This window comes from Bacillus rossius (assembly GCF_032445375.1).
Source record: "Bacillus rossius redtenbacheri isolate Brsri chromosome 4 unlocalized genomic scaffold, Brsri_v3 Brsri_v3_scf4_2, whole genome shotgun sequence".
Taxonomy (NCBI): domain Eukaryota; kingdom Metazoa; phylum Arthropoda; class Insecta; order Phasmatodea; family Bacillidae; genus Bacillus; species Bacillus rossius.
In genome coordinates, this window is record NW_026962011.1 from 33,425,332 (window position 1) to 33,450,718 (window position 25,387).

A 25,387-nucleotide genomic window follows, 5' to 3' on the forward strand; every position below is an offset into this window, starting at 1 on the left:
TTCTATCTTTTAAAAAGTTAATTTCTTCATTTTTGTTTTGTAAATGAAAAAGTTGATGTGACCTAAAATAAATTATTTTTATGACATTACACCATATCAGTTTAGGATGGTTTTACAATATTAATTTTTACAATACTCGGACACATTGCTGTTGTGCCATTTTAAAACTAATATAATAAAACGAAAATTACCACTATTCAGTGAAAATTATATCACTGGTAATACTTTTAAATTACTGAAGCGCTACGTTCTAGTTTGGTTATCTGTAGGTTCATACTTATGCCAAGAAACAAGTCATCGTGCTTCGAGCAGGGCAACTCGCTGCGGATGAAATCAAAGAACTGGCGAAGCAGTGAAAGCACGTCAGTGGCATGATCAGACAGCGAAGGCCGCTCGGTCTGACAGGTCCGGTTACACCCTCCCGCCCATGGCCTCCACATTCGATTACGGGCCGCCTGGACCCAGGATCAGCTACGCCCCCCCCCCCTCCCAATTGTACAGTCACGTGCTTCATTATAACTGCATGGTTATTTCTTACCTACACTCTTTTTAGAATGTTATTTAACCTGAAAATACAGGGTAAAATTATGGTTACTATTTCGTAAGCCCAAACTAAGCTTTATTCGTAAAATTATTTGACTTTAAAATAACCACAGCGAGTATGTATATTTATTTCACACACTGAGATGAAAATAAGCAGGGCTGGGCCCTGGAACCAGGGGTTCCACCCAGCCCCACCCTTGTGGCGGCCATGCTCCCCTCTCCACCTCAGCACACACGCGTCGTGGTCGGGTTGGAGCTGAGGAGGGCCCACTGCGTCGAGGCTCGGCTCAGACTTGTTGCTTAATCAGGCAACACCGCCGCAGGGCGAGCTGCAACTGTACTGTCATCATAGCCATTGCGGGCCTCGAGGTCCGAATGCAAGATCCGGGCATCGAACCCGCGGGCCCGCGTAGAGTTCCAGGCCGCGGATTGCCGCCCCACTGCCTCTAGTTGTGGAAATATATATTAGGTTTTAATGGTGATGTAGATAACGGATGTTTGGTGACCCTGAGGTGGTTTGGCGGGGTTGCAGTCAGGACTCGAACCCGTGCTGTGCTGAGACTGCGTCGAGGGAAGCGAGGCAGACGTTACCAGACATGGGTGGGGGGAGGGTTCAACCCCCCCCCTCCCCTCCACCTTCTCGGTGCACCTCGCGAGTGTTGCATCTCGAGGGACGAGCCGGAACTCTTTATCATTCGTCAGTAAACATTCCTCCGCTCGCAACTTCTGCCAGGAACTGTCGTCTGCCAGGAACTGTCGTCGTCAGCTCGCTGACGAACTGGCCAACATTTCAATATATCGGTTGTGGCACAAACCATGAGATTTTGGCGGTGAGCGACATCGGTGTTTGGGCCGCCCAATGTTACGTGCGTCAAGAGTTTAGAGCGATGAACTATGGCCTGTCCCACGCTTAGTTTGCAGTACATAGTAGATGGAGACACTGTTGCCATATTGATACTACCCGGCTAGTTAACATAAAAAAAAAAATCTTAATTCGTGTACCATCTTTAGTTATAAGATTTAATATTATTAAATTTTCTATTTTTGAGTTTTTCTAAGACCACAAATAATAAGTGACTAATGATAGTATTATTACATTTGTTTTCATTCTGGCAAAATAAAATTAGTCAATGCTAAACACCAGTGATTTTTTTACAGGAGAAACTATTTGTAACAAGTCATTAAAAATAATCAGGCATTACATAAAATTATGAGATATGCTAAAAAGAACAAAAAAGAAGAAATCCCAAAAGGGGTTTCATCAACGTTTCACTGAAGGTAAGACGAGGATTGCAAGTCCATTGCTAACATAATTCATTGGAAAATCTTTTCAAGTTACGCGATAGGTGCAGATGACGTTCACAGACATGGCCACTGGTAGAATGTTGTCTAGGGGAGCGGGGCCTACACAACTGTTTCCCCCCGGGTCCTTGGTGTCTGCGGCCGGTCCTGGGCCCTGTAGAGAGCTTGCCGGCCCTGTAGTGAGCTTGCCGGCCCTGTAGAGAGCTTGCTGGCCCTGTAGAGAGCTGGCCGGCCAACGACCTAGAGATATATAGACTGCTAGTGGGAGGCCATCTTTGATTCCAATTGAATTTGACAGAATGGTGGGCAAACAGTGCTTTGTTAGCAGACGACGTACATTGACAGCAGAAAAGTGGCAGTGTACTAAGTTAATTATGTAATATTACGGGATGAATTATGTTCATTATGTAAAATTATGTGATGAATAAACAGATAACAAATAACAAAAATAACAAACCCACAAAATCATTTAAAAGTGGTCATTATTCCATTGCATTCGATTAATTTAAATTAATAGTACTTAGTGATGAGATAAATTCCATGTACTGTATCAAATTACCTACCCGAAATAAATATATATAATAAGTTCAATAACTGATCTACATATTGGTCACAAACATTGGGTCGAAGAAGGGTTAGCTATTTTCTAGCGCATTTAATGTCGTACTTACACATCTCACTACGATAAAACTGTATTTAAAATTATATTTCACTCGTTCCATCTTTAAGTATTACCCGCAAAAACTGTAAAATTGCGAAAAACCTACATTTTAAGGGAATTTGCTAGCAACTTGCATCTTTCTCCCATAAGAACCAATGCTTTTACAGCTATGTTTTGCCCACCATTCTGTCAAATCAGCTCTCTGTCTCTCTCGCTCGGATTGTAGTTCCCCAGCATGCCGTCGACAGCAACAATTGGCGCTGAAAGCAGGGTGATAAGCAGTCTATATATCTCTAGGTCGTTGTGGCCGGCCCTGTACAGAGCTTGCCGGCCCTCTAGAGAGCTGGCCGGCCCTGTAGAGAGCTTGCCGGCCCTGTACAGAGCTTGACGGCCCTGTAGAGAGCTGGCCGGCCCTGTAGAGAGCTTGACGGCCCTGTAGAGAGCTGGCCGGCCCTGTAGAGAGCTTGCCGGCCCTGTACAGAGCTTGCCGGCCCTCTAGAGAGCTGGCCGGCCCTGTAGAGAGCTTGCCGGCCCTGTACAGAGCTTGACGGCCCTGTAGAGAGCTGGCCGGCCCTGTAGAGAGCTTGCCGGCCCTGTACAGAGCTTGCCGGCCCTCTAGAGAGCTGGCCGGCCCTGTAGAGAGCTTGCCGGCCCTGTACAGAGCTTGACGGCCCTGTAGAGAGCTGGCCGGCCCTGTAGAGAGCTTGACGGCCCTGTAGAGAGATTGCTGGGCTGCAGCTGTGTGTCGTCTGCACGAGCAGAGCTCCGAGGGGCGCACGTGTCTGACGGCGCGCACCGCCGCTTGTCTCGGCCTCTGGCGCTGCCCTGTGCTTATCAGCAAGGGCACGCCTACCGCGCGAAGAGATTCCGAGACCAGCTTCAAAGTTTAAAACACTGTTGCATCGCCTGTGTTTTGCCTCAGTCCTGAACGATGCACTTTTCGTTACCGTGGAATTGTGAGACTTTTCTTCCGACCACCATATTGGATCTTGGAATCTAGAACTTTGAGCCATATTGAATAATTACACCACATCCACCATTTTGAAATCGATTGCCTCACTCTTGAACGATGCACATTTTGTTGCGGTGACATTGTGACTTTTACTCCGACCACCATAATGGATTCCGCCATCTTTAACTCTGCCATTTTGAATCAGTAATCCAAACTGTAAATGTAATGGAAGACAAAACCAGGTATCACTGAAAACAAACTTAATCAAATTATTTTTCAAACTCCAGCCGCCCCCCAAGCAGGAATTCCCAGTTTCAGAGACTACATGCTCCTGCAAGACTGAATTGGATAAGTATTTCAAAGACGAACCAGCGCCAATTTGTATTTGTAAAAACCGTTCTGCGGTATCATGGAGCATTTTTCACATGCCTGCAAGCCAGCCACTCTTCATCGGAGCCGCCATTGTAGAATTGGACGTTTAGTCTTAATACATAGGTGTTGTCGGTCGAGTATATTTACCTACAGGAATAAAACCATTAAAAAATAACATTACGAATATACTATAACAACAAAATTTTTAGTATTTAAAGGTTAATACTTAAAAATAAAACCCTGCACTATCTATGACTTGAACTAGATGCATCAGAGTATACTGTTATTCTTCCAGGGAAATTTCCGCTATTTTTGTTTGTGCACATATAAAAATATTTCAGTAAATTTTAATTTTCAAGATCATCAAGACTTGGAAAAAAAAAACAATTACAGAACACAAAACATTGTGAAATTCTTCAAAGTGTTTACGAAGACTGCCAATGTTCCAGTTTAAAACGTAATCACTCATTTTACTTAAGCTACCAAAATCCTCTGGACTGTATAAATCGCAGCTTTCCTTAAACTATCATCTAGGGCCACCAATTAGTTTAACCAAGCAAGACGTTTTACTTATTACTAAAAAAGTAAAACAAAAATACGTGTGTGCGTGGCGTCCATGCGCGACAGAAATGAAACTTCTTGCTTATTAGGTATAGATAGAGATAAATTATTTGTATTTTTTATTGAAAAAGAATATGAAGGATGCGGGTATGTTTTTAAATAATAAAAAAAAAACTGAGGAGTAGACACATACAAGCAGCGTTACGAGAATTCCGTACCATCACTGCTGCGTCATTTCTACTTCTTCCCTGCCGTCTCCCCTTCGCGCCGTTACAACTAGCATATTTCCTGCTACGCTACGTACCTTGCCGTCTTCCCATTCCACCGCTAGCATAGGCGTGCCTACAGGGGGGGGCCAGGTGGGCCATGGCCCCCCCTAATATAATCACTCAGATAGGAATTTTCTCTAATGCGTTCGTTAATATTCGTATATTCCTGGCACTGTGACACTCAAGCTGTTTTTCAGTGTTGCAGCATGCTAATTAACAATATTTTTAAACATTTTATCGTTCTGGAAATACAGCCGCCTTAGTTTATTTAAAACACGAGGTCCCTTAAAATGGCCAAGCAAAAAATTTTTTTAAGAGGTTTGTAAAAGTTCTGTTGTCTGAATTGCTGTGTTTGCATTCACTAAAAAGAAGTTCATTTCAAGGTAGATCTGGACCAAGCTATTGGAAAATTCGAGGGGGAAAAATGTGTAAGTACCCTTTAAACATTTGTCTATGGAAAAAAAAAAAACATATTTTCAAGATTGTTAAAATTATATGGATATAAATATTAACAAGTAAACATATCTCGTTGATACTGCACAAAAATATAAACACGGCAATGAGTGAATGTATTTAGGCTATTTAACATTCTAAATTCAGCTTCTGATTTAAAAATTTAGCAGGGCCCCCCCTAATGGAAATGTTTGGGCACGCCTATGACCGCTAGAGCATGCGTTGGAGTGACGTCTCGCTGACTCACTCTCCTCCTCTACCGGTTCCCCCACCACGCACCTATTACCCTCATGCGATCGGAAATTTAATAACGATCGAAAATTGTATCCCCCTCAGCGAAGAAGTTTCACTAAAAAAAACCACTTTGTTTGTAGCTTTTACCGTAGAGGGATTGATGTAATATCGTACGGCTTTATTTTTTTGGTGCGCGTGTTAAGTGGAATGGGCTGTAACCGAGCGGCGGGTACCTGCGACCAGGGACTGGAGGGCCTGGGAAAGGTCAGACCAGTCTCTGGGGAACCTGCCCCGCCCTCTCTGTCCTTCTTCCAAGCCTGGTTCACACGGGCTCCTCCCTGCCGCGGAGGAAAGTGGACGTGGCGGCCGAAAGGTGAACCAGCAGCAAACCGGTATTGCTCCTCACAGCGCGTGTTGGGTGTTTATTTTACGAAGGCAGTATATTCATTTATAGAAATATTATATTGATTGACTCCGAGGTAATGGCATACTCTACTTAATCTCTACTTACTCTACTTAATAAAACTCTTAACACTGACTGACGGACAACGCACAGCTGACTAGACTAGACACATTAAATTTTGCGTATGAGCATTAAGAAAGGATTTTTTGAAAATTTAAATAGGGGATGTAATTTTGTATGGAAGTTTGTCATTTTTGAAGTTAGAGATATGGAAATGGTGTCACTCAAAAACGCTGATACAACTGACTTTCTCATCGAGGAACACGGCTAGTTGATAATAAAATCTTTGATTTCAGTTTCGCGTGAGTCTGAAACAAAAAAAAAAAAAGCAATTGTTATTTGTAGCTAATGGCTAGTTGCACCATTATCCTTTTCGATCTATGATCCAATGATCTTAGCCCAAGAATGATCTAGGGATCATTCCCCTAAACGTCGCGTCAACACATGCTGGGACTAACTATCTCGCTCGCGTGAATCGAAGTCCATTAATGGACTTAGTCAGCGACGACAGTGTCGAGGGAAGGTCATGTGCATTCCTGTTGGTGGACTAGAAAGACATGGAGTCGCTGCAATCGTCTGTGACACGGCGAGCAAGTGTTGATGCGGTTGCCACCAGATAGCAGCTCGTGCGACCTCTGCCTCAGCTATGTTGATCTTTAGTAACGACTGAAAACACGTTCTGGCTTTTAAATGTTAGTAAAAAAATTATGCAGTCTGGAAAATGAATGGGCTTAGTTAAAAAAATAAAACGCAGCTTTTTCACATCAAGCCTAATTTCAAGGAAATGAAAAAATCTTATTAAAGCATTAAACTAAAATAACGAGCATTTTAAACACTTCAAATAAAATAAAGGTATTTCATCTGGTAAGTGGTTGTTACTCTAGAAAAAAAAAGCAGCAGTTCTCGTAAATGTATTACGACTGGGCTGAGCGCGTGACAACTAGCTGAGGGGACGTGTCAGAATCATCAAATCTGCTTTGCGAACATGACATTACACACACACGCACACACAAATTAATAACGGATTACCATCCAGGCAGACCACCATGAAAACTCGTACACGAATGACACCACTGATAGTGCCAGTGCCACGAATGTATATAGTTTAATATTAGAGGCAGTGTAACAATCATAATTATATTTTTAACAACCAGCGAAAGAAAATCGATCTGTGTACATGTAAATATCAAGTATAAAATGTAATTTAGACATATCCTCAAAGCAAAGACATTGAGCCAAGGAGGTCCCAAAAAACAGTATCTACATACTAAAAGTTTTTTTTTTTTTTTTTTTAATTTTCCTTTAATCCAACTCATGTTTTTACGATTACCAAATTAGAAATGTAAATATTTGTCAACATAGGCTAGGCAAAAGAGCACTGAGTGCTGGAGTGTCTTGATGTAAATACCAATGCCGTAAAGTGAAATATGTGAATAATGAAAGCCTATTGACTTGCCAGCGAACTGGGTGAAGCCCGGGTGGGCGGCTACGTCCCACTAGCCCCGCAGGTCGACGGTCGGCGTCGGCGACTGGTCGACAAACAGCCGCTCGGCGGACGTCAGCAGTCGTGATTGGCTGTTAGCGAGCGCCCGTCCTCACACGCGTGTTTGTCGCGTCTCCCGCGCGACAGTCACGCTCCAAGTGCAGGCCGCGTTACTGCGCACCATGGCCGCCACAAGGGCGGGGCTGGGTGGACCCCTGGGCCCAGCCCTTTTATATTATTTTTTTAAAACTATAAAAAACATATGGAATATTTTATAAATAAAGCTTAGTTTGGACTTATAAAATAGTAACCATAATTTTACCTAGTATTTTCAGGTTAAATAAAGAGTGTAGGTAAGAAATAACCATGCAATTATAATGTAGCACGTGACTGTACAATTTGGGGGGGGGGGGGGGCAGTCTCCGATCCTGGGTTCGGGGCCCGTAATCGAATGTGGAGGCCATGCTGCGCACCGTCAGCTTCAAGACCCCAGTACCTATTGTTTTACCTGAGATATACTCCTGGAATGTTCAGCTGTAGGAGGTGTTGCAAGATCTGCAACATGTGGTTGGGATTGTCAGCTTCTGTGCACACAGTAACTGCAACAGCCCTTTAACTACCGACGCTAATTTATGTAATTAAATTGTAGACCCCTATTCATTTTACAACTGAAAAAAATAATTATACTAATTTTAATGAGAACATGAAAATTTCAGAAGAAAAATCAGCAATACCATTTTCAATATTTAAGTAACCAAACTGCGAATTGTGTAGCTTTGCGCTTAAGCCATTGAGTATAGCATAAATAAACAATCTAGCTTTTAATTATATATTTGCTATAATTACAATAATAATTTTTAACTACTACTTGTGAGGATAGACCAGACAGCTTTATTCTTGGTCAGCTGCCTCTGTTGAACACGTACCAGAGGGGGCAGAAGGACTTGTACCCCGAGGCCCGCATTTGGGGGGAGGGGGTTCATCTAGCAGAGTGATTGTTACTATAGATATTTACCGGATTGTTATATTATGTTGAAGGGCAGATGAACAGAATTATTTAATTTGAAAATTACATGTATTAACTGTATATTGTTAAATACATATTTAAAAACTGGTATCTATATTTTCGTGTACTATACAACTTTCGATGTATTAAAAACGAAATGACTGCAAATAATTATATTTATTTACCATCTGTGATGAATTAAAAATACTTGGACGGTGGCTGTATGAGGTGCTGTAAAATATTTTTGGTAGGTTTTATTTGAAGGGAAAAAAAGGGGAGTGGGGCCGTCAGCATGAGTTCTTGCCCCGGGTGGAAGCTAGTCCAGTTACGTCTCTGGTTCGAGCCTCGCTTGATTCCGGGACGCGGGACTGGCCGCGGCTACTTGACGCACAGCACTGGGGGAGTTCCACGGGGACTGCATCAAACTGTGGTGGACTTTGGTGGACAGTAGTAGACTTTAGGGAACTGTAGTGGACAGTAGTGGACCGTCGACTGTAGTGGACAGTAGTGGACTTTAGGGGACTGTAGTGGACTTTAGTGAACTATGGTGAACTGTAGTGGACTTTAGGGGACTGTAGACTGTGGTGGACTGCAGTGGACTGTCGACTGTAGTGGACTGCAGTGGACTGTCGACTGTGGTGGACTGCAGTGGACTAGCGATGACTCCGCCGCGGCCGGACTGAGCGGTGACGAGAGCACCGTGACTCGTAACCACTTGCGAGTAGGTCACGGGGCGCCATCCAGTAGATAAGGGGGGGCCCGCCAGGTCAGGCAAGTATTTGTGTCGGTGGAGAAGCGGGCTCGCTGGTGCTTCTAGCGCGGCGTCTCCCCTGAACTGGCGCGCAGTCTTCTCCCAGTGCACGGGACAACTGGCATCTGTGCATTGACCATAACACTATATGGCGGAGAAATGAAGGTAAAGGTGCTTTCAAGATTCCACACTGGGTGTATCATGCTAAAAAATTATTCTGACAACACTTGCATTAACCATTCCACTCTCCTAAACAATTACAGTTTAAAAAGGAAATACGGAAACATAACCACTCAGCCGCCCTCAGCGCATTCTTAAACACATTCGTGAAGTGACATCACTGAGATATCTTGCGAAGTATTTGAGTACCGTGGTTTCTTCTGATGATCTGCACACCGCGAGAGTGCTCGGGTAGGCAAGGGCCTTAACTGGGGGGAAGGAGAGGAGGCAATAACACGTAACACATGGTTACCAACTTAAAGTCATCACGCGTTCCCTCAAAAATTCTTCACCAGCAGGTAAAATGAAGTTTGGATAAAAATGGGGAAGGCAGAAAGCAGGCTTGACTGGAAATACGCCATTCTGTAGATGCACAGGAAATGTGATTGCATGGAGCCGGATAAGTTTGATTTATTATTTGGAAACACAATAAACACATACTAACGAACGTTATTTTTGTTTGACGTGTAATTTCACATGCCCAGGACGAGAACATACAATATCTTATTACTGAATCTTGGGCAATCAGGACAGAATTTTAAAATTTACAGCGGCCAATCAAAAAACACTTCGTTCTTGAATGGAATGCAACTATAAAAATAACGACAATTTTTTCCTTCAAATTCTTAGCTCTGTCTTTGTGAAATAAAACGAGTGTGCAGAAATGGTATATAGCATACCGAAGAAGTATTTAAATCAGCGAGTTAAGAGAATGAACAGAAGGAAGTAATGAAACAGCCGAACAAGGACCGTCTGTGAGTCCACAGTCCACACAGGCGGACTCTGTACGATGAAACACTGGCAGACTGTTGGCGCACTCGCCCGCAAAATGACGGACGTAATACTCCAACCAGGACAAACTTCTTACAGGGGGAGGGAGGGCAAGACATAGCGTCCTCTGCTGATCTCAATCGTATAGCAGCGCGCAGTCACAGTAACCTGTATTGTAGTCTCCACAAGACCCCATCATGGAACACGCTTAACTGCGTGATTTGATACGCAAAATCTAATTAGAAAGAGAAAATGATTACGGTCGTTTATGATTTGTTAACCTGTATTTATGAAAAGGTATCAATGCATTAATTTACTTATACTTAAATACATATAGAAAATCTGTTGATCTGTCACTTGGGTAATAGCAATACCTACCATATTTTCATGTTGAAGATTTTATTTAATTTTTCAAACAACGTTTCAGTTTTGAATTCTTCCAATTTTTTTATATTTTAACATCTTAGCTCTCGGTCTACAGCATTTGGTAGGAGTAATTTCGTGAACATGGAACGGAAGTCGACGGACGGAAATATGACACAAAGATGGCAGATCCACGTGTAGCAACATAAAACCCTATATAGTCACTTTCGTAAACATTAAGCTACATAAAAAACGTATTGGTGTGTCAAATTAAACTTTTATAATAGTGAAACTACCCAGGAATACGTTTGGTAAACTAAATTAGTCATAGGAAAAAGTATTCCCATGTTTTAAGTAATCTTAAGAAAACTGGCATTACAACGTAATAATACGTATTCTTCTTCAAACTTCCCAAGAGGCCAAATGAAATACCGACTTCCGTAGTGTAGTCGGATGCACACTGACTTACTGAGCGAGGGGTTCTGGGTTAGAGTCCCGGTCAAGGGATGTGTGTAAATTTGTGTTTGCATTTGTCACTAATTCGACGAATTCAATGAAACTGTCACACGAAATTGTCAAACTATAAGAAATAGTAAGTAAATTAAGGAAGGATGTTTGGCTGGCTTGTGATGAAAATCACGGTTTAGCCAATCGTTAAAAAAAAAAAAAAAATGAGGTAGAGCGCGTGTTTGTTAATCTCATAGAGCGTGGTTCAAATCTCATCATTGGAATTATTTTACTTTTTAAATAATAATATAATTATTTTATATGATAGTAACGTGGAATCAGCTCAATAAGGTTAAGGTTTGATTGTATGAAGTATTTACAGACTGATTTTAGTCGTTTGAGTACAAACAACTATACAAACATATACTTAGGGTTATAATATTTTTAAATGTTTCCGGTTAATATTTTAGTAGTGACATAGAAATATAACTTCTAACGTGTGCTGAAATTTCATATTATTAACTATCTAGTGAATTTTAACAAAAATGACAGTATTAAATTCCTTGTCAAAAATCAGGTCCAAAGCCAGGGTTTTTATCGTAAGTCGTTTCTAATAGTTTAACAATTCCTGGTGTTTCGTGCTGTTCTGCTATTTGCGTTTTATGGAGGCAAGCAACGTTTACGATTCAGGCAGCGAATTCTAGTGTGTGTGATTCGCATTCAGAAATTTTGTATTTGAAAAGCAAATATTTTATTTATAATTTTATTTATGACACTCGGCAATATTTTAAAGAATACTACGTTAAATATTGTGTCCGAGTGTCGTATTTTAAGTTTATTTGCAACATGAAACACATTACTGGCGAGTACTGAAAGACTACCTCTATTTTTTGACGAGACGTCTAATAAATCGATGAACGCCGGCTGCACGCACGAAAAAGGATGACTCATTGTCCCGTTACGCACACCGTCCCGTTACGCACACCGTCCCGTTACGCACACCGTCCCATTACGCTTTGTCCCGTTACGATCATTGTACGCTTGCGCCGCATCTGTCTCTCTTCCACTCGATTGGAACAACCATCGATTTGACTTTTTCGAGGCACATTAAACTTGAAACACTCCCATTCGTTTCCAACTTTTCCTATCATCGTCCTATCCTTATCAGAATAACACAGATTGGAAGAAGTTAAATAACATACATGTATAAAAGTTATAGTTAAAATAATCTGTTCGTTAAAGTAATAAAAATATTTGAATTAATGAGTGCAAATAAAAGTAAATTTATCAATTAAATTGTAGATTTCATTTCACTGCTTTGTATCCATGCAAAATAGTGATAATTAAATAAAAATGATTCAATTTTATTCATAAAAGTATGCAATCATTTCATCAATGTTTTGTTATGACCTTGTCACATTAAACTATCGTCTGTAAAACGACTTTACAGACAACTAATTTTTTTTCCATGAACCATTGCTTCGGGTATAATTACTTATTCTGACATCCTAAAAAAAACCCGTACACTGACTACTCTCAGTATCCATTGAATTTAATACCTAACACTGGAGTGAAATTTCCCATTCTCTTCACCATTGCTTCGAATTTGGAACACCTATCAGCCAATAACATGTCTTCTATATCCTCAGCCCTGCTGGAGCCGAGGCCACACTGAAAGCTACGCTATGTCCGCTACGTTCGCTGCGCCAGGCGGCCAGACAGGACAGTCTAGTTCGCGATGTCGGAGAGCCGCATGCCGTGGGATTCCAGTGATGATTCAGACCATGATAATATTCTGCCGGCTCTCACAGCATGTAAACGTAAAAAGAAATAGGGTCACGCATTTAATTTTAAAACAAAAGAATTGGAAGAATTTCATAATTGGATTGTGCAGTTGCTTGCGAGGACGAGACCAAATTTATGGATTATTTTATAATAAAATCAACTCATTTTGATGGCATTCCCTTGAAATCAAATCCCAGGAATTGCCCTGCATATCATTCCTTCTATATGCTTCCATCGATTTATTCCATAAAAATTGATATTTTCCTAATCTTTCAATTAACTTTCCCGTCGATTTAACTACTTAAAGCTAGAGACCGGAAAAAATCGCAGATTCATTTCACTATATGCTAAAATGCAAATAATAGTACCTTTAAGCAACATCTGTTAACCTGGAGGACTGTGGGACAATCATAGACCCTCAGTCAAAGCAGTATCGAATCACGAGTCTCCCAATTGAGAAGCCTCACAAGTCAGCAGCCAATGAACAGGCGACGTTTGCCCGAGTGTGCAGAGGATCGTGGAGTCTATCCTGGCGGTCATTGAACCCGCGAATTCTTCCAGTGCCTACTTAAAGCACAAAACTGAGAGAAATTAAAACTTCGCGAAGAGCAAACGCAGAAGTACAGCACGATTCCGTGCGAAAACAGACATTTTTAGTTATCTGCGCGAAGTCAGCGACGGTTAGAGAAACAGCCGGCGACGTCCGACAGGATCACCAACATAGCGAACGTGGCGAGCTGGAGGAGGCTGGACAGCAGAGCTGCCTGGCGGCCCGCTCGGAAGCTCCTGTGCGGGCGGCCACTACAGGAAGTACCAATCAGCGCCGAGCTCTCCGGTCGCTGGTCACTCGCGCATGCGCGCAGCCGCCCCCCGCAGGGACACGCCAGCGTTGTCGCGCGCAAGCCACTGGCATGCAGCGACCATTTCCGTAAAAACTTCACAGGCCTCTGGAAATTCAAAACTATATCACGTGATATTGGTCGTTACCTTCTTGATTTTTTTTTTTTTTTTTTAAGGGTTTTTCTCAAACATTTTAGATTTTAGTACATAACTGATTTGGCGAATAAAGTGACTATTCCTTACCAGTGAATAAGCGATTTCTCAGTTGATTTTAGCAACCATGCACAAATAGATTATGAGTGTACTATTTTAGGTCTGATATGATGATTTTCTTTAAATACATTATTTTAAAACTGAATGTTGAAGGATGTGGTAGAAATCGGCCGCGCTCCGTGAATAAAAAACAACCAGCATTTGCCCGAAATGATTCCGGAAGAACCACAGAACAGGTAACAGCAGACCGAACCGCAATTCTAAGTCGTGCCGAATGACTTCGTGACTAGCAAGAAATGAAACGCGAAGGAAACTTAGGTTTGCCTTTCTTTCGAGGAGGAAATGATGGAAGTACAACGTGGCGTTAGAGCTGGAAGTCTTGTGTGTTGTGGAGTGACGCATGGTGCAGATAGCGTGGCGAGAGCCTGTTCTTGAACAAAGGCAGTCAAGGCTTGTGTTGTCTGTGTGACAACTGTGAACCTACGTGACCACTGCTGTTTGCTGTACTACCCGGTGCGCGTCATTTGACCTAAAAGTCATATCTCCTAAACGTCACTTGACCTAAAAGTCAGTGGCCCTAAAAGTCATATCTCCTAAACGTCACTTGACCTAAAAGTCACTTGGCCTAAAAGTCAGTTGCCCTAAAAGTCATTCGACCTAACAGGCATTCAGCCGAAATTCATTTTAAGTCGAATGACTTTAGGGCAAGTGGAGTTTACTCGTACTCCCTACACAAGTGAAGCAATCAACCACTCCTACTTGCGAATTGAAGAGCTTCCAGGAACGTCCTATAGTTTCAATTTTGAATACTTCTTCCTGAATACTCCACGGTCGATTGATTATGTCAATAGACTCGATGTTTGCTTTTGATTCTTAGAAAAAAAAACATGTCCTTCAGATAATTTATTTTCCTGTCTGAAAAAAAGTGATGTATCAATTTTTTTTTTTACTTTTTCCTAACCTAACTAAAACTAAGTGTTTCGGAGGGGTCTAGGTTAGGGAAGACACTAAGTGCGTCTCAGGCCGAAGCCTATATACGCTTAATCATACTGGGTTTCAGCCATGCAGAAATGGTAGAATGCATCATGTTTTTTTTATTACAGCCATGGCAGCAATTGGTGCCATGACTAACTCCCCTATCTGAGTTCTAGACTACAACTAGTCAATTTGGGCCCAGACACGAAGATAACCCTCGGCCCATTAATGCGGGGTTAGGTATTACAAGCAGCAAGCAGGCAGGTTCAGTATAGGACAAGTAGGATATTGTATACTGGTCAATAACTTTATAAACATTCATTTATTGTGAATTTTAGTGATATAAATAGTGTTTATAAACTTTTTAAAAGTATATATGTAAAGTATGTATAGTTTATTTTCATAGTAAATTATGAAATATTACATTATTATTTAATAAATAATTAAAATTTATAAATTCGAATAAACAATCATCATATTTATTTTATAATTATTAAGTAAAATTTATCTCGATTATTTTATTAAATTTAATAATTACTTTGGTACTACACGTGTTTATATTAATATTGAATACTGAGTATTTATTTAAATTTTTAAAAAATATGTTTGAATTTATGCTATACCAACCGTATTTATATTGTTATTCCAGCTCTTTTATTATTTTATAATTATTTTGCATTCAATATTGAAGTTAGTTTGTGACGCCAAGGAAGTATGAGGTGTGACGCCTGTACACAAGTGTGTCGGCATGGTCAGCACGGACCGCGGACGGACGGACAGACGGGGCACCGAAAGGAGGAGGGAGCAGGTTGTCCACAAGGAAAAAAATATTTCGTACCAACTTAGGCGAGAAAAAAGTACTAGATTATAAAAAAAAAGTACTAAATTATAATTTTTTATGGTTTTTAACAATTTAGGAAGTTATTATGACATTGCAATGCTCGAATTTAAATATCACACCACACACACATACATTCCATAGTTATTAAAAAATAATTACGCTTAGTAATGAAACATATTGGAGTTACAATAATATTATTATATTAAAGAAAAATGTACTAGATCTGTGCTAGACCACTAATAAACTTGTAAAAGTACTAGATCTAGTAGGAAAGTGCTAACTGATCACACCCTGGGAGGGAGCTGGAGCGCGGGAGTGAGGCTGGCGCCGGTGTGTCGCAGGACCTGGTGTCGGGCGGCGGCCGGCGGCGCTGGAAGGTGGTGCTGGCGGCGGCGGGGGCGGCGGCGGCGGTGGTGCTGGTGGTGGTGCTGGCGATAGTGCTGACGCGCGGCGAGGCCTCCCCTGCCCCCGCGCCCGCCCCGCAGGAGGCGGGAGGACCCTCCCTCGAGGACATCCTGCAGCGCCGCTTCGCCCCGCGCTCCTTCAACGGCTCCTGGCTGTCGGGTGAGCCTATCTGCTTACCTCCACCTCCACGCCCATCTGTGTGTGGACATTAGTCAAACCCAGGGGCGTAGCCAGGGGGGGGGGGGGGTTTAGGGGTTCATACCCCTCCCTTACCACCAAATCTTTAATTAATTTCTTATTCATCACTCAAACAAACTTCATATTAAAATTAATAAAAATTTTACCATTACAATATTTTAATTTAAGTACCGAAAACTGCTAAAATAGTACTATTTTACACCTTAAAATCCAAATTTTCCCGGTGGAGACTTTAATACGGGGGCGGGGGGGGTCCCCATGCTTCTTAACACCCCCCCCCCTCCCATACACAAATCCTGGCTACGCCACTGGTTAAACCTATCCTTTCCAAACAGTGACACATACAAGAGGCTATTTCCTTGGAACCTTCCTTGTGCTTACTTTCTAGCCAAGTGCAGACAAAAGTGTTGTCAACGTCTTGTGCATCTTCAGACGGACCAACACAAACAGTGAAATAGTGCATGTATGTACAACTGCCATGCCATAATCTGCCTCCTGGCCGGGAAACTTTGGAAATACTTGATTTCTTTTGACAGTCATAACGAATTATTAATTACACCCTGATGATTCGTTTAACGGTCTATAGCATTGTTCAGATTTTGGTTTGTGTCCATGAAACTGTTGTGTTCAACCTGTTTAATTTTCCTCTAAATCCCAGGTATTTTTTTTTTTTTAATTATTTCTCCAGATGGAAACAAGCTGAGCGACAACCATTTGCAGGGCTGCATAAACTTGTTTTATAATTACTATTGTATATGGTCTGTAAGTAATCATAGTTTACATGCATTTTCTCGGCTGTTTCTGAACAATAACTTTTCCACATGCTAATGATTGTCAGTTCACTCGGATAAAAATGCTTCCTAGTGTTCTTGGCTCGGTTATAACGTGACTGAACAGGCTGCAGCTCTTCTAAGCTTTTCTTTCGTATCAACATATTTGGAACTCCCGTTTTTCAATTGTATGTGAAATCCACAGTAAAATTTAACAGAATTTGAAGCCGAAGCTCATGAAATATGGGTGAAACTATGTGGAATGTCAAGAAAAGGTATTAATGTTTAGGAACATCTGCCCGGAAAACGCAACTGTGCAAAATTACAAGCGCGAACAGAAGCGCGCAAATTTGAATATCGCGCTCATCAGGGCGTCACTCGACTGGCGGAGGGGACGCTCGGTCGCAGTGCTGTGACGTCAAACACTCAGCGTTAAGAGCTTTGAATATATACACTGTATAGAAATCGCGAGTGGATAGGATTTACTCTACGTTTTTCAGGGGCGTAGGATGAGCAGCTTGGGAACTTCACCGCTGCAGTGCGCTGCCGTAACGCCCTGTATCGTCTTAGGTTGTTATTTACACATTAGAGCGCAGCACTGTCGCCCGCTGTCATTCCCCGCAACCCCCATCAATCAATCACTGCAGCTCAAGGTCGTTCAACAGGAGGGGGAAGGGGTGTTTGAAGAGTTCGACACTTGTCCGCTAGGGACCACCACAAGTCGATGCCCTAGAGATGGTGGCGATTGCGGCGGTGAATTAACCAACTACCTCAAAACCGTATTAGAAATTTTAACCTGGGCTGGCGACTTCTATACAGTATATATATTCAAAGGTTAAGAGTTGGTTGGCCACGCGCAGTAACAGTTGACGGTCCTGCGATGCGAAATTCAAGTCTGCGCGCCGTTGTTCGCGCCTGTAGCTCTGCAGGGTTGCATTTCCCGACATTACGATTCTTAAAAAAAAATTGCTTGTTTTGTCATTTCCTACCATCCTTTAGATTTCTGCCCGTCAATATCCGCACACCCTGCTGCACTTGTTCTCATGTCCTAGTCCGTGGTATATGCGACAGACACACTGGTCTCTGGAGACACCCTAGCGACCTGGTTATGAACACACACATTCTGCGATACAAAACACAGTAAACATCTAAGGAAGAAGCTGTGTGATGTGATTACGAACACAAAATTTTTCGTTAAACTCCTACCATTGATGACGTTCTGACGGTATATGCCGTAATCTTTGAGTATGAACACACATTATAACGGTATCTATCGCACCGGTGCTACGTTATATACCACGCGAATATTAGTTGGTGGTGTGAAACAATGGGTTTGTGCTATTATTTAACGCTAATAAGTATTAAATAAAGCGAAATTATAGTGGCACGATTTTTTTTGACTATTTACAGTGAAGTTTAACGTAAACAATATTTGAGGTTAGGAACTGTTACGGTAGTATTTTTGTTTGGTTTTATGTTTGCTATGGCAATACACAGGTATTTCAACATACTCCATCTTTTAATTAAAATAAATCACCGATAGTCTCAATTCCCGAAATAGAAATAAAATCTGCAAAAAAAAAAAGTACCTATATTAAATTTAACAACGAAACAAATAATTCGTATTTCACTGACACAATAGTTTATTTAACGCACACGTTAATTATTCGGTGGTTGCTGGCCCTCTGACGGCACTGATCTATACCGCGGCTCACTAGTCTCGCGGATCACAACGCAACACACACCGCATGTTGGTTCGTAATCACCGAATGCGGTACGTGTTCAGGCCCTCCACCGTCTGAACTAACAGTTCGGATTTATCAGTTGGAACTGAACACTCGGAACTGCCGTGTGCGTGCAAGGACGGCGGATTTATCAGTCGGAACTGATGGACTGACGAACTGATGGCTTCCCATCATATCGGATTGTGGGCTCCAGAGGCCTGAGTCCAAACTGCCGTATGTGGGAACAGCATCTGGCCAGTTCAAACCGTCAGTCCAAAAATCAATACCTCAGTCCATCAGTCGTGGCAGAGATCCTTGTTTGTACTCTTTTTGTTCTTTCGACTCTGCAAAGTTTCTTCCATGTTGTACTGTGAAACGACACATCCAACACCAACAGCAACAGCAACCACAATACGTGGGGAAGGCAAAACTGGGAGCTGACTGATAACGGCAGAATGTGGAGACGGCAGAGTGACGAGAGCACTGGACTTATCACGGCAGAGTGCGGAGAGAACTGCAACCAGCCCGCTGGTCTGTGTTGCAGGCAGTGAGTTCCTGTACAGAGACGCCGACGGCGGGGTGGTCGTGTTCAGCACGGAGACGCGAGCCAGCCAGCCCCTGCTGACGGACAGCAAACTGGTGAGTCGCTCCCATGCTTACACGCACTGCTGCAAGTTACAGCACATCTGCGCTCTTTTCAAACGAGGGAAGAGTTCTTCGTCATTACCGATAACTGTATCTCCGTAGAAACTACGCAGTATTTCGACTTCAGAGTTCTGTTTTCCCATTATTTGTAAACACGATAAACACACTCATAGAAGAAAGATAATTTTTTTTTACTGTAGACGTAAAAAGTTTTGGAATTTTTTTGTTAAAATACCATAATTATCCTCTTGGATACACGTCCAAAGTTAAGTAAATTCTGCACCCGGGAATTTACTCAGATAAACATACATTCACGAAGATCTCTGGATAATTTGTAACTAAATATTTGAACTGTTTTTCATATCATAGGCCTTGGCTTATCACGAAACACAAAATCCATTAATTATGTGTATATGTATCTGTAGTGACGACATCGAAGATACGCAAAGCCCAGGATCATCGTCTATGTAAGTCACTGTCCGCCAACAACACACTTCCTGCCACCACTTGCGACACGCCAGCACGCCTCGAACTAGCGTGTGCAGCGGGGGTGCGTATTCGGGCGATTTCTCTCGATTCTCGGTGACGTCAGCGGCCAAACTGCGAGTTCACTGGCCAAGCCATCGTCATAGAGGAATGAAGCCCCGAATGTATAGTCATTTTATACAAGACATGCTCACTCAACCACACGCAGGGGCGTAGCCAGGGGGCGGGGTTTAGGGGTTCAACCCCCCCCCCCCCTAGCACCAAATCTTTAATTAATTTCTTATTCTTCACTCAAACAAATTTCATATTATAATTAATAATATTTTTACCATTACAATATTTAAATTTAAGAACCGAAAAATGCTAAAAATAGCACTATTTTACACCTTAAAATCCAAATCCCCCCCCCCCTCATTTTAATACGGGGGAGCCATGCTTCTTAACACCCCCCATACACAAATCCTGGCTACGCCACTGACCACATACAGTTTCAATGTATTGTAACAGTTGATTCAAACAAACAGAAAATTTTTGTTAACACATCAATTTCATCTCGTTAGCTCAACTGTATATTTTATGTATACAAATTAAAAATTTTTGCACGTGTAAATTCGTAAAAGAAAATTTTTTTTGTAGCAGCTAGTCAACAATTACCTATCTTACCAAATACATAAAAACCAATTGTTTGTCTCCTGCAAATATTTATTCTTAAAGCGACCTCAGAGTCCAGCTTAGTGCAAATACTCAAGTGTTAGATAATCAATAAGTAATTTTTGTTTTGCAAAATAATTTTTTCCAGATTCCTTCAGATGCCATCGCCTTCGTGCCGTCGGCCGACAGAAGTTACGTGGCGGCCTCACACACCTACATCAAGGTACCGCCACCTTCACCCAGTCCTCACGGGTGAATCTTCCAGCCCTCCTGAGTGCATCTTCCAGCCCTCCTGAGTGCATCTCCCAGTCCTCCTGAGTGCATCTTCAGTCCTCCTGAGTGTATCTCCCAGTCTTCAAGAGTGCACCTTCCAGTCCTCACGGGTGCATCTCCCAGTCCTCACGGGTGAATCTTCCAGCCCTCCTGTGTGCATCTTCCAGCACTCCTGAGTGCATCTTCCAGCAATCCTGAGTGCATCTACCAGTCCTCCTGAGTGCAAATCCAGCCCTCCTGAGTGTATCTCCCAGTCTTCAAGAATGTATCTCCCAGACCTCCTGAGTGATCTTCCAGCCCTCCTGAGTGCATCTCCCAGCCCTCCTGAGTGCATCTCCCAGACCTCCTGAGTGCATCTTCCAACCCTCCTGAGTGAAACTCCCAGTCTTCAAGAGTGCACCTTCCAGTCCTCACTGGTGCATCTCCCAGTCCTCACGGGTGAATATTCCAACCCTCCTGAGTGCATCTTCCAGCCCTCCTGAGTGCATCTCCCAGACCTCCTGAGTGCATCTCCCAGACCTCCTGAGTGCATCTCCCAGACCTCCTGAGTGCATCTCCCAGTCCTCCAGAGTGCATCTCCCAGACTTCCTGAGTGCATATCCCAGACCTCCTGAGTGCATCTCCCAGACCTCCTGAGTGCATCTCCCAGACCTCCTGAGTGCATCCCCCAGACCTCCTGAGTGCATCTCCCAGACCTCCTGAGTGCATCTCCCAGACCTCCTGAGTGCATCTCCCAGACCTTAGTGCATCTCCCAGTCCTCCTGAGTGTATCTCCCAGTCCTCCTGAGTGTATCTCCCAGTCCTTCTGAGTGCATCTTCCAGCCCTTCTGAATGTATCTTCCAGACCTCCTGAGTGCATTTTCCAGCCCTCCTGAGTGCATCTCCCAGATCTGAGTGCATCTTCAGTCCTCCTGAGTGCATCTTCAGTCCTCCTGAGTGTATCTCCCAGTCTTCAAGAGTGCACCTTCCAGTCCTCACGGGTGCATCTCCCAGTCCTCACGGGTGAATCTTCCAGCCCTCCTGTGTGCATCTTCCAGCCCTCCTGAGTGCATCTTCCAGCCCTCCTGAGTGCATCTCCCAGTCCTCCTGAGTGCAAATCCAGCCCTCCTGAGTGTATCTCCCAGTCTTCAAGAATGTATCTCCCAGACCTCCTGAGTGATCTTCCAGCCCTCCTGAGTGCATCTCCCAGCCCTCCTGAGTGCATCTCCCAGACCTCCTGAGTGCATCTTCCAACCCTCCTGAGTGTATCTCCCAGTCTTCAAGAGTGCACCTTCCAGTCCTCACTGGTGCATCTCCCAGTCCTCACGGGTGAATCTTCCAGCCCTCCTGTGTGTATCTTCCAGCCTCCTGAGTGCATCTTCCAGCCCTCCTGAGTGCATCTCCCAGACCTCCTGAGTGCATCTCCCAGACCTCCTGTGTGCATCTCCCAGTCCTCCTGAGTGTATCTCCCAGACCTCCTGAGTGCATCTCTCAGACCTCCTGAGTGCATCTCCCAGACCTCCTGAGTGCATCTTCCAGCCCTCCTGAGTGCATCTTCCAGCCCTCCTGAGTGCATCTTCAAGCCCTCCTGAGTGCATCTCCCTGACCTCCTGAGTGCATCTCCCAGACCTCCTGTATGCATCTCCCAGACCTCCTGAGTGAATCTCCCAGACCTCCTGAGTGCATCTCCCAGACCTGAGTGCATCTCCCAGTCCTCCTGAGTGTATCTCCCAGTCCTCACGAGTGCATCTCCCAGTCCTCCTGAGTGCATCTTCAGTCCTCCTGAGTGCATCTTCAGTCCTCCTGAATGCATCTTCCAGTCCTCCCGAGTGCATCTCCCAGTCCTCACGAGTGCATCTCCCAGTACTCACAAGTGCATCTTCCAGTACACATGAGTGCATCTCCCAGTCTTCAAGAGTGCATCTCCCAGTCCTCACGAGTGCATCTTCCGCCTCAGTTCCGGCGCGACATGGAGAGCACAGGCTGTCTTACGTTGTTACAGCCTCCTGTTAACTAACAGACTGCAGTTATAAGCCTGGACCATCGAGGTGTTTGTGTGTGTGTGTGTGTGTGTGTGAGGTTGGGGGAGGGTGGGAGAAACAAAATCCCTGTGGCTCATGCATCAGTGAGAAAAAGAAGGGGGGAGGGGGGGGGAAGTGAGTTTCAAGATTTTTTTTATTAAAGAAAAAAGGTTTGGGTGTACCGTGATAGGATGAGAACCATAAGTCATTGGAAACTTTAGAAAGTATGCTATACGTGCAGATGACGTTGATAGCAATGCCCACTGTAACATTTACAGTCTTTAGAATTGCATTACATACTCTAATGTTACGTTCTAATGTTTGATATTAAATTTAAGAAATATTTTTCAGCTGAGTGACAATCATAATCCTTAATATAAACAAATAAATTTTTTTGCCAACCTACATTAAGTATGTATGCAGTATGGAAGGTACTTAATTATAAATTGTAAGGTTTTGTAAGTTTATAAGGGTAAATTAAAGTATATAGTATCTATAAATGTTCCTCTGAAATTTATTACAGTAGCTAGATACTGCGATGATAAAAAATTTATTTATTTGGTCATTTTATTGGGTTGTTGTGTAAGGAATTTGATATATTAAAAAAAAAGTTTTAAAAATGAATAATGTACAACAATTTTAAATATTTAATACATGATGGATGTTAATATTTTGCCTCAGTTATGAATTCTTCCAATAGCACCTTCGTACCACATTACTTAAAGTAATAGGAAGGGGGCCTACATAATAATTTTGTCCCCAGGCCCTTTGAGTTGATGGTTCTGCTTATAGCAGACAATATCACAACAGTTGCACAAACCACGTAGGGCATTTGTTGGCTGTGATGTCACCCTCATGTGCACTGTTTGAAATTACAGTAATTTTACAGACTTTTTCAAACAACATTGCCCCTCAAATAAACAAAGCATTCTTTGAAGATAATGAGATGTAGAAGCTACGCTGGTGTCCGACTTTCGAGTTTATTTTTTGTACCAAACACTAAAAACGTACTGCATGGAATTAGAGGGTGTTTGCTGAAGACATAACATTGTTTTTGAAGATGTTTGTTAATGATACATGTTCAAAGCAAGTTTCTGTTAATTTATAAATAAAACCGTAAATTGAAGAGCTGCCTGGATATTTGTAACCAGTATTCTTCATAATTTAAGATGTTACATTTTGATTGGGTGGTGAAGGTAGCAGGTTCAATTCAAATCCTCGAAATGACTGAACACATTTGTTTCTTTCCATGAAGTAGATTTATTTTTTGGTAAAATAATTTTGATTTAAAGCTCACACAGTATAACATTTTTTATAATGCTCATCTTAATAATTCTATGATTAAAACTGTTACCATGAACTTATGATACATAATAAAGAAAATAAATTAACAAGTTGACGAATCACAAATCCAATGGTAAGTAGCCATTATCCCGATGAAAGAGTTCTGTTATGTCTTTTTTTCTACCATAATTTAGCATCATAAAAAAATGAATTTGTTAACCTCATTAGTCGAGCAAAGTGAAAATAAAACAAAACAATATATATTTTTCCCTTTTCTTTTTCAGGTGTTCCGGCACACTTTTCTGGCTCATTATGAAATAATTAATCTCGAAACCAAGTAAGTGCAAAAATAATTAATTTTGAGACTGGCTACTTTTTCATAAATTAAGTGTTTGTAATAAAAAAAATGTTTTTGCAGGTAAAATTATGCAAGTATCACTTAAGCAAACTAACATAAGCTTAAATTTCTGACAGTGGCATACTTTCAACGCCACGTGACGCTGATGTTCAAGGGGCAATTTTGAAAGTCCGGGCTGAGGTGTTGTTTCACTCCTGTCTAATGCAAGGTTTTGTGTGTTTTTATTAGTGTAAGTAACTTTAGGCCTAGGTGCTTACTGGAATAAAAAGAGGTAGGCAAAAAATATAATATTATTCCAAGGTACACATACATGAAAAGGTTGTAATGGAGCATGTCGCTATCTAAATTTTTGATTTTTTTTTTAGTTTTCTTTCAAAAACAGTTTTAAAAAAGATTCAAATAAAAAATGTTATTTATTTTATCTTTAATAACTTACTTTAAAATGGGTGCAAAATGCCAGGAGACTTAAGTGGCTTACAAACTTACTAATTCCGAAATCACCCATGCCCGAGGTGGAACTATCCCTCAACATAAGAGTCAGAAGACAGATATGCAGAAGGATAGCGGATATCAACCGTAGGCTAATGGTGGATGCAAACCATACGTGCAAGCTGTATCTCCAACATGAACCCGTTTGCTTGCCAATAAGACTGTATAAACAAGAGTCTTGGCGAGCCATTTGCTGCCTTGTTGACTTCATAACACCACATGGAAATTTGCACATCTAAGTTTCAATGCACTACATGATATTTCATTACTAGTTCAGCGTCTAATAATTAAAATAAACACTCGTGTTGACGCCACTCCCGCTGCCTGTCTAAGTTTTTTAAGTAATTATTAATTTTGAAAGTGATCTCAGGGATTTTAACGGGGGTTCGGCCTCGTGGCTGCAGGCAGGAGCGCGTCGCGGTTCAAAATCTACCCGGGCTGTTCAGGCCACCCAGGACGCCTTATAAATAAATGGTAAACTGATTGACACGACACTGCACTTTATTCAGAACCGTTACACACACTGGTCCAAGTACTGGCCGCGTCTGTTGTCTGACCGCTGCGGCATGCGAGTCTCTATGCGTAGACGATGCGCGCGAC

General features: G+C 42.3%; 1 protein-coding gene across 1 annotated transcript in view; it reads left to right on the forward strand.

Annotated features, from left to right (window-relative positions):
• The window catches only part of LOC134542208 (venom dipeptidyl peptidase 4), a 77,025-nt gene that overhangs the window by 35,418 nt on the left and 16,220 nt on the right, over window positions 1–25,387 (forward strand). Inside the window, exons 2-5 of the mRNA XM_063386285.1 lie at window positions 15,846–16,068; window positions 19,146–19,240; window positions 20,532–20,606; window positions 24,225–24,277. Of these exons, the coding sequence (XP_063242355.1) occupies window positions 15,846–16,068; window positions 19,146–19,240; window positions 20,532–20,606; window positions 24,225–24,277 (446 nt within the window). The remainder of the gene's footprint in view (window positions 1–15,845; window positions 16,069–19,145; window positions 19,241–20,531; window positions 20,607–24,224; window positions 24,278–25,387) is intronic.